Here is an 8,981-nt window from a genome sequence, read left to right as displayed (position 1 = left end):
TATATATATATATATGTGCGGGGACTGGTTCCTCCTTCCACGCTGTAATATTACCTTACAAACGTGTTTTTTCTTATAAATTATGGTTCTGAATGTGGGTACAGAAACTGGCTGGGGTGAGAAAATTCCTCACCCAAGATGACGAATAGCGGGACCACACACACATATATATATATATATATATATATATATATATATATATATATATATTAAAGCAGGATCGAACGTCGTGATGGTTCGACCATCTCCCGTTCCCGCGTACGATCCCCCCTTCCCCGTGCTTTTCTCCTAAGCCCCGCCTTAAAGAAATGAAGAAAGGAAGAAAATAGATCAACTATCCACGAACGCACGTCTCCAACGCACCCGGCCTCCTCATCTCACGAACCCCCACCTTGTCGCTCTCGATCCCATCTCTCTCTCGCTTCATAGAAAAAACTTCATTGCTATCCCCAGGAAACTAGACCAAGCGCGGCCGCCCGGCCGACGGGCAGAGGAACCGATGGGGGTGGCTTGGGAGATCGCGCGCCTGCCGGAGGAACTCGTCTTGGTGGCGCTGGCCCGCACGTCCCCGCGCACGCCGCCATTTCCCCGGCCTTCCGCGCCGCAGCCGACTCCGACGATATCTGGGCGAGCTTCCTGTCCCCCGACGGCCTTCCGTCGCTCGCCGATGGTGAGCCGTCGGGCCCTGCCCCGCCCTCATCCAAGAAGGAACTCTTCCTCTGCCTTTCCGCCGGCCCCGCGCTTCTCCAGGTCAGGCTCGTGGTACGCGCCTTCACGCCTATCCCCACCCAATCTCTTGTACTAACAGATTTGTTGCCGGTCGATTGCTAATTGATTGTGTGCCCGCAGAGCATGTGGTTGGACAGGGAGACCGGTGCCAAGTGCTACATGATATCCGTCAGGAACCTCTTCATCATGTGGGGGAACACTCCGGAGTACTGGTCCTGGATCCCACTCCAAGACTCTAGGTTCGTTTGCTCTTCCATATCCATACATACTATATAACTTGTGTGTCTGAATGTTGCTACCTGGTGATGGTATTCTCATCTAATTACATTTTATTTGATTGTGTGGTTGCTTCATGGTCGCACTGGCTTAATTGCAATTAATTTGACCATGTTAATTCATGCAACCTGCAACAGTGCAGTAGCTCCTAGGATCGTCCTATGAACCAAAACCCAAAACCCAAAAAGGGGATTTTGGCATAGTTCCTAAGTAGCAGCAAGTTTAAAATAAGCACAATGCTTGAAATCAGTTTTTGGTGATCTTGAAACTGTTTGAAAGGGACTAAGTTCAATTCAATTCCAGTTGGATATCGGAATAATGTTGTACATTCTAAAGTCCTGGCTACTTCATGCATAAGCGAACTTGGTCTAGACCAACTCTTTTGATATTGTTTCATCTAGACCAACTCCTACATCTGTATGTCTGGTCTAAGCTCTTTAACTTTTGGTATATGGTACATCTGCATTTCCTACAATTTTTGTTCAGGTATATCTATTTTAACGTGCTCTAACGTCAATCTATTCTTTGTACCAGCATGATTAAAGTACTGCGATGAAAATTGAAAGGAGCTTCTAAGAAGCTTCCTTTCATTTATCCGGTCCAACTAAAATGATATTTATTCAAACACATGTGTAGAAGTAATAGATGTCAACCGATGCTAATTCTGTTGTCTCATAACTTTCTACACTGTCACACTCAAGCATGCATGAAGATGGACCTTATAAAGGGGAATCTGCCGTCGTGATGGTTCAACCAGCGATGGTTCGACCTCTCGATCCAAGCTCTCCCACCCACGTTCTCTTCCCATAGATTTTTTTTCAACCCTTCGAAAACCAAACGGCTCAATAAAGAAAACCAGATCCCTCACCCCGCCCCCGCGCGCTAGCCGCTAACCCTCCCTAGGCTCGAACCGCTCCCCTCGCTAACCCTCCCTAGGCTGGAACCGCTGCCGTTCCCGACGCCGCCCCCGCCCCCACGCGCTAGCCGCCGTTCCCGACGCCACCCCCGCCCCCGCGCGCTAGCCGCCGCTCCCGGCGCCGCTCGGTCGCCCGCCCTCGTCCCCGCCCTAGCGCGCTAGCCGCCGCTCGGTCCCGCCCTCGCCCCCGCCCCGCGAGCTCGCGGCCGCCCCGGTGCCGCTCGGTGCCGCCCCCTCCCCAGCGCGTTCGGGCACAGCCTGTGTCGGGAGAGCTCGGTGTGGTCGCGCGACAGGGACGACCTGTTCTCGCGGTCGCGGTCGTCGTGGGACGAGGACGACGAGGAGGCGCTGCGATGGGCGGCGTTGGAGAAGCTGCCCACCTACGACCGCGCGCGGACGACGGTACTGGCCATGCCGGAGGGGGATCAAGGAGGTGAACGCGGACAAGCTGGGCGCGCAGCAGCGCATCGCCTCGGTCGGCGACGACCACGAGTGCTTCCTCTCAAAGTTCAAGGACCTCGTCCACAGCTTGAGCTTCTCACCTCCTCTAACATGTCAGACTCTCGACCTTGTGAACTTGTGATGCTCATTTGTCGTGTGCTGATGCAGGGTGTGGATCGAGCTGCCGACGATCGAGGTGCATCTTGATGGATCTTTTTTACGAGCATATGTACGCATGCTGTTGGATGGGAAAATTTTTCTTTTCGTGATTCCTGCGAAAACATAGGGGTATCTTATCCTAGCACAATTGATTAATTTTGCTTGACCAGCTAAAGCTCACTCTCTGTTGCAACATGATGTTCCTTAATTCGGTAAGACAACCTTATATTAGGCTAGAAGAGTCACGATTTCTACGCAACTTTTTCTCTTCATAACTACATGAACTAGATGTTGGTTCCTGTCAGGCTGTCACTTGGATGACTGAAGACGGCTTGGCACTGAGCGAAGTTTCTCAGTCATTGAGCAGGCGTTCACAGAAAGCAAGGCACAATGGATTTTGTTTGGATGTGATCTGCTTGGATGCTGAGCAGATCCATATATCTGGATAGTGTTTTCCTCTTGGTAAAGGTGCATGCATGCTATACCTTGGAATTGGATATTCAGAAAAGCAGCAAACACTTCTGGTTCAAATCAACTCCTAAACCTGGCCTAATAATATCCCAGGCCCACGTTGCTTGCACTTCAGTAGAACGACATTTCAGTTTCCCATCTGATGATGTGACCTATTTATCACCTGTTAGTTGAGTTTGAGCTCTGCCTGAGTAGGCTAAGTTGTGCAATAAGTTAATTATGCAGAATATTTTCCATATATGGCAACTTTGTTGTTGTGATTCTGAAGAGGATGTTTTCAGTTATTTGATAGCCCCCTTACCCCTCAAAAAAAAGTTAAAGTAGCTTCATGAAATGATACCGTACTCTCAAGTGGTGCCTCATTCTTGAGTTTGGCACTCATCCTGAGCCACAAGTTCCTCATTCATCTCTTGAGCTCCTATTCATGCTTACTTCTCCTAGAAGATAAATTCATAAGTGATTAACAAGTTAAATGGTCTATCCATGCCTTTTGTTGATTTATAGCTGTCCTTTTATGTTTCTCTAATTCACTAAAACCAACTCTGTAAAGGCTTTCTTTCCAAAAAAAAAGTGGGTTAGCTTCTGCTAATAGTCAGCATCCCTTGTTTTGTTTCTATTTTTTGGAGGTCGTATGAAATCTGTGCAAATGTTATCATTAAGCTGAAAGTCAGTTCGGTAATGAGACGAGCGAGCACAATTTTCATTGCTGTATAATATAATAAGTATACATAGCTGCACATGATTTCAAGCCTGAAGACACTACTCATTTTCGTTTCTAATGGCTTGCTAAGGGAGCTGTAACCATGTTTTTAATCTTCTGCAGGTGGACTTGGGGATGTTGCTGGAGCTTTGCCTAAGGCTTTGTCAAAGAGAGGTCATCGTGTCATGGTATGTTTCTATAAGCCGCCTTATGATGATATTGTGAACAGAGACTCAACTAAGATGCTAACAGTTGGTAAATGCCGCAAGTCAGCATGGAAGATAAGCAGATGATGTTTAACGTTCATGAAGTAGCTTATTAAACCAGTAAATGACCTAAAATTGGAAACTTATGTCGCCAACTGAATAAAACTGGCAAGAGAAACTCATAGGTATCATGATGTTTGTGCCCAGTAAAACCTGAATGAATATTTCATGAGTAAACAGTTGTGGTAATTATTACATTTAGTCTCATGTAAAATGAGTCATTAACAAAAGAGTAAATTTCATATTTTACCCCTAAGTTTTGGGTTCTTGACATATTTTTCCCAATTTAAAAGAAACTCCTCCATTTTACTCCATTTAACCTAACTCCTGCCACTTTTTACCCTTTCAAATTAAAGGGGATCTGTCGTCGTGATGGTTCGACCATCCCTCACCTGTCGCTGCCTATTGACAGGCCCTACCTTTCACCCACGTCCTCCCATCGATTTTTTTCAACCACCCCTCGAAAACCAGAGGCAAGTCAACCCGGGAACCAAGCGGTAAAAAACCGCGTCTATCCCGTACACCCTCGCTAGCGATCCAGCGACCCTCCATGATGCCCATTTATGATCCCCACTTCCATCACCAAGACCACCGGTAGCAGCGCATCTAGAGCAGTTGCGTCTTCCGCCCCTCCCTTCCCCCTTCCATCCTCCTGTTCACCGGCACCTCTCACATGGTCTTCTGCTCGCCCTAACTCTATTGATGTCTCCCTCCATGAAGACGTTCGCGCGCACCTGCCTCCAAGGCCTCTCCTTCCCGATGTCGCCTCCCATGTGATGTGCCACAATCTCCATCGGTGTGGTGTCGGTCGAATAGGACGACCAACACACTCCTCCTTGGATCTAGGTGACGACGTCGACCAGAGCAGTGGCTGGTGCAAAAGCTGGAGGAATCGAGAGATGCACAAGCCAGCAGAGGTGTGGGAATGGAGGTGTTCAGGGCCGTGGGCGCTGGCCGACGTGTCACTTAGAACACGGCGGCCTTCCCGCATGGTGGCTGCGCCCGCGCTGGAGCCTGGATGATAGGAATGCAAGCGGAGGCTCCAAACTGGAGGTGCCTGGCCAACCGCGTTTCATCTCTTTCTGAACCATGGAATAGTCAACCTCAGCTCCCACGTACATTATCCATCCATGCATGTCAGCTAATTCATCTTCAGAGTAATTTATACATTTCTGTCTTCATGTATTTGCTGTCGTCATGTTTTTTTATTTCTTATTTATGCTAATTGGACAATACATACAATATGGAATGCACCCGCCTCCAAGGCCTCTCCTTCCCGATGCTCAACTAGGCCACATACCACATCCTCCTTTGCTCCAAGATAGGTGCATGGCGTCTGTCTCAGCACCCCTATGCCTTGTTGATGGGGAAGGGAGAAGCCTCAAGGACTCGCTCGACCACGGCAGCCCGAGAGGCCCGCAAAGCCGCCACAGGGTTGAGATAGTATGGTGATGTACGGCGTCCTGAAGATATACAAGATCGATGTCACCCAAGTTTCAATACGACAATTTGATTGAACTGGGCTATGCCTCTATGACTGTGTTCAACGAACCTGAAAATTTGGTAATGTCATACGCATGCATGTGTGTTTGTTTGTGTTGGGAATTTTCAGAGATGCTCAGAACATCCAAACATGTGTACGATGGCTATGCTGCAAAGGGCGACGAGCATGTAGATAAGGTGAAGAAGGAAACGTTTGTGTTATTCTTCTTATCTGTGTGAGCTCTCGTCCTTTTGATTCGTAGAATGATGAAGTGACCATGATGTGCTCTCACTGCTTTGATTTGTAGATTGCCAACTTCCCCACATATTATAATTCGTAGGTTGCTGAATGGCCCTTTGTCCCTTGTGCCTTAATTCAACAATCCATCTACTAGCCTTTCGTTGAACAACACAAGTGAGAACTATGCAAGTACACAATTTATGTTAGATTCAAAAGGCACTTAAGAGTTAAGGCACTATAAGCTTACTAATTAGGAGAGCGTCTATGCATCTGTGTACAGTGTACTTCTAATCGGTGGGGGTTATAAAGTGTCGATGCACGACACTTAAGCATAATCATGTTGTGGTAGAGCAGAAACCGGGTTTACCTCCAACGAAGAGAAGCATTGCAGCTGCATATATCCTACTTTGCATTGTTAGCTAATTCCGCCTCTTTATTGAGTGGGTTATTGTATTGGGAGCTGCCAGTGCTTATTGTGGTATCTATTCCAAAATTTCATTATATTTCTTCGGTGCAGTCCAATCTTGCAGAACAAAAACAAATAAAGTGCATAGAAATATTGCATTTGGTAGAATTTATATGATATTCCAAGGAACCATGCTGCACTCTATGTTGTTATGTTGAACCGGAAGTAACGACGACACTGAGGAAACATGAGTTTATCGTTCAAAAGAGGTCTCTGGAATTTTAGAGGGTTGTGGTATATGAATCATTGTTGGATAAGGAAAGGAGTGGGGTAGGATCTGCACGTGTGTATTGTAGAACTTCACTAATGTAGGTGTTGATTTTTTTGCAAGATTCTATATTGTTGTTTACCCATATGCTCTTGGAATTGTGTACTAATTATGATTTGTTTCAGTCTCATGCAGACATTATATGATGGATTTATATGGCTGCCTGACGAGGTAAAAGAGCTATATCTAAGCATAATCCTGTTGTGGTAGAGCAGAAACCGGGTTTACCTCCAATGAAGAGAAGCATTGCAGCTGCATATATCCTACTTTGAGTTGTTAGCTAATTCTGCCTCTTTATCGAGTGGGTTATTGTATTGGGAGCTGCCAGTGCTTATTTGTGGTGTCTATTCCAAAATTTCATTTTAGTTCATCGGTGCAGTCCAATCTTGTAGAACAAAAACAAATAAAGTGCATAGAAATATTGCATTTGGTAGAATTTATATGATGTTTCAAGGAACCACGCTGCACTCTATGTTGTTATGTTGAACCGAAGTAACGACGACACTTAGGAAACATGAGTTTATCGTTCAAAAGAGGTCTCTGAAATTTTCGAGGGTTGTGGTATATGAATCATTGCTGGATAAGAAAAGGAGTGGGATAGGATCTGCAGGTGTGTATTATAAAACTTTACTAATGTAGGTGTTGATTTTTGTTTGCAAGATTCTATATTGTTGTTTACCCATTTGCTCCTGGAATTGTGTATTAATTATGATTTGTTTCAGTTTCATGCGGACATTATATGATGGATTTATATGGCTGCGTGACGAGGTAAAAGAGCTATATATTTTAGTGTTTTCGATTCAGATAATCTATTTCCTATGGATCTATGTAATCTTGGTCTTGCAAGAAAAACCATATGCAACATAGCTACAAGGTGACATATAATTTGTTTACTTTGTTGTAATTTGTATGCTAAGTAGGTCGGAATATTCCTATCTGGTAGTTTATGAAAGAACTGTCATGGTGTAGCCAAGATTTTAAAAATGTTCATCAAATTTGTTGTTTGTATTTCTGCCTAATATAAGAACTTTGTTTCCCTGTTCATCCAACTCTGCTCTTTTGATTGAAGTTCTTTCCTACACTCACAACAGAAACTTACAATTTGAACGCTTGTCCGATGCAAGAGATTAAGGATTAAAATCATGGAATCTAAAAAAATAGCTTGGACTATAAAAGATCTAAAAAAAGACTCTGAATGTCCTGTCAAAAAAATGATTTACTCTGATAAACAATGTTCATGGCATTTTGACCTAAAAAGTGGGCAGCCCACTTGATAATTAACGGACTCTGAACGTCCCGTCAAAAAAAGAAAAACTCCAAACGTCCAACTTATATTATGTTGGTGCTTAATACTATGATGCTGGTGTATGTGTACGAGCTGATGTCCAGGAAGCCATCGCATCCCGACCTCTTTGAGGTCTACTTCGATCAAGCAGGGAGGGTGACACAGGTGTCATGTTAAAGATACTGCAAGATCCTGGTGCTGATCTGATCACTACTATAATAATGAACTATAATGTGGGTGCCTTTTGTTCAAAAAAATAAATAAAATTTGGGCACTCACGACCATGTGCTCACCAACAACTAATGATGAACACATTCGTTTAATTATTTACTGTTCAGGAATTAGAACATATCTGAACAATTTTATTTTCATGCATGATTTTGTTTATGAGACTGTTCAGGCATTTTTTAAGTTTCCGTAAAGATGAGTACTACCAACCCTTGCTTGTATATATATGGCGACACTTGATCCTCTTTGTTCTGGTTTCCGAAGGTGCCGATGCTTCTGTTCGTGTTAACAGATAGTTTTGTCCGAGGGGAAAGCAACTCTGTTTGAAGTGAGTTGTAAGTTGCGGAGTTTTAATGCTATATTCTTGTGTTTTATTTTAGTTGTAGCCAGCCCGGATGTAATCTTGAGATTCCCTTTTTATAGTTGAAATAAAGCCATAATTCAGATAAATAGTTTGTGTAGCACTAACTCATTTTGTTGCGTGATCTTTATTGCATATCACTAAGTTTAATCTCCATTATACAATCTTCCTATGAACTAATAAATGGCTGCATGGTATGTTCTTATCTGTTGCATTGTGGGAGTATTTTATTGTATTTCATATACATGATACAAAGGGAACAACTATAAAGGTAAATAATGGAGTTCTTTTTTCATGCTTGAGAGGAATGCATTAGGAAGTAAAGATTCGTGGTTTGACTATCAATTATAGGAAGAACCCGAGCATGATTTCCATATTTAATTTATCATGGCAACAACTACCAACCGTGTAGTAGTAGATGTTGCCGCCGGATGTCTAACCATTCATTATCCGTCATTATCCGTGTTAATGTGAGGTTCTTAGTACATGATCATATTATTAGTGTCCTACCTCAATACTCGACTGAGAGGAGAGTTTAAGACGAGATGACACACGATGCGTGTAGCGGAGATACATTGAGCATTTACAGTTGTTGTAATTTAATAGCTTATTACCTTCATAAATGTTTTTGTCCCGTGACAACGTACGGGCATCCAACTAGTATATATAGGTGCCCCAAACATCGCAGTTCA

General features: G+C 44.1%; 1 protein-coding gene across 14 annotated transcripts; it reads left to right on the top strand.

Moving 5' to 3' along the window:
• Positions 1–335: 335 nt before the first annotated feature.
• Positions 336–8,378, top strand: LOC123425788 (putative F-box protein PP2-B12). Of its 14 annotated transcripts, none has more exons than XM_045109523.1 (8): positions 336–750; positions 867–968; positions 2,531–2,591; positions 2,692–2,733; positions 2,827–2,989; positions 3,816–3,880; positions 4,704–5,638; positions 6,541–8,378. In XM_045109523.1, the coding sequence occupies exons 1-5, from the start codon at positions 500–502 to the stop codon at positions 2,968–2,970; spliced, it is 600 nt and encodes a 199-aa protein (XP_044965458.1). In that variant the 5' UTR covers positions 336–499; the 3' UTR covers positions 2,971–2,989; positions 3,816–3,880; positions 4,704–5,638; positions 6,541–8,378. The 14 variants fall into 14 exon arrangements, 11 of the variants coding, with proteins under 11 accessions (XP_044965458.1, XP_044965457.1, XP_044965450.1 ...); XM_045109522.1 differs by having other exon boundaries at positions 336–762; XM_045109515.1 differs by having other exon boundaries at positions 336–762; positions 852–968; positions 6,541–6,872.
• Positions 8,379–8,981: the final 603 nt, after the last annotated feature.

This window comes from Hordeum vulgare, chromosome 2H, assembly GCF_904849725.1.
Source record: "Hordeum vulgare subsp. vulgare chromosome 2H, MorexV3_pseudomolecules_assembly, whole genome shotgun sequence".
NCBI lineage: Eukaryota > Viridiplantae > Streptophyta > Magnoliopsida > Poales > Poaceae > Hordeum > Hordeum vulgare.
Note: the sequence above shows the minus strand (reverse complement) of the source record. Positions and strands in the feature narration are given on the sequence as shown.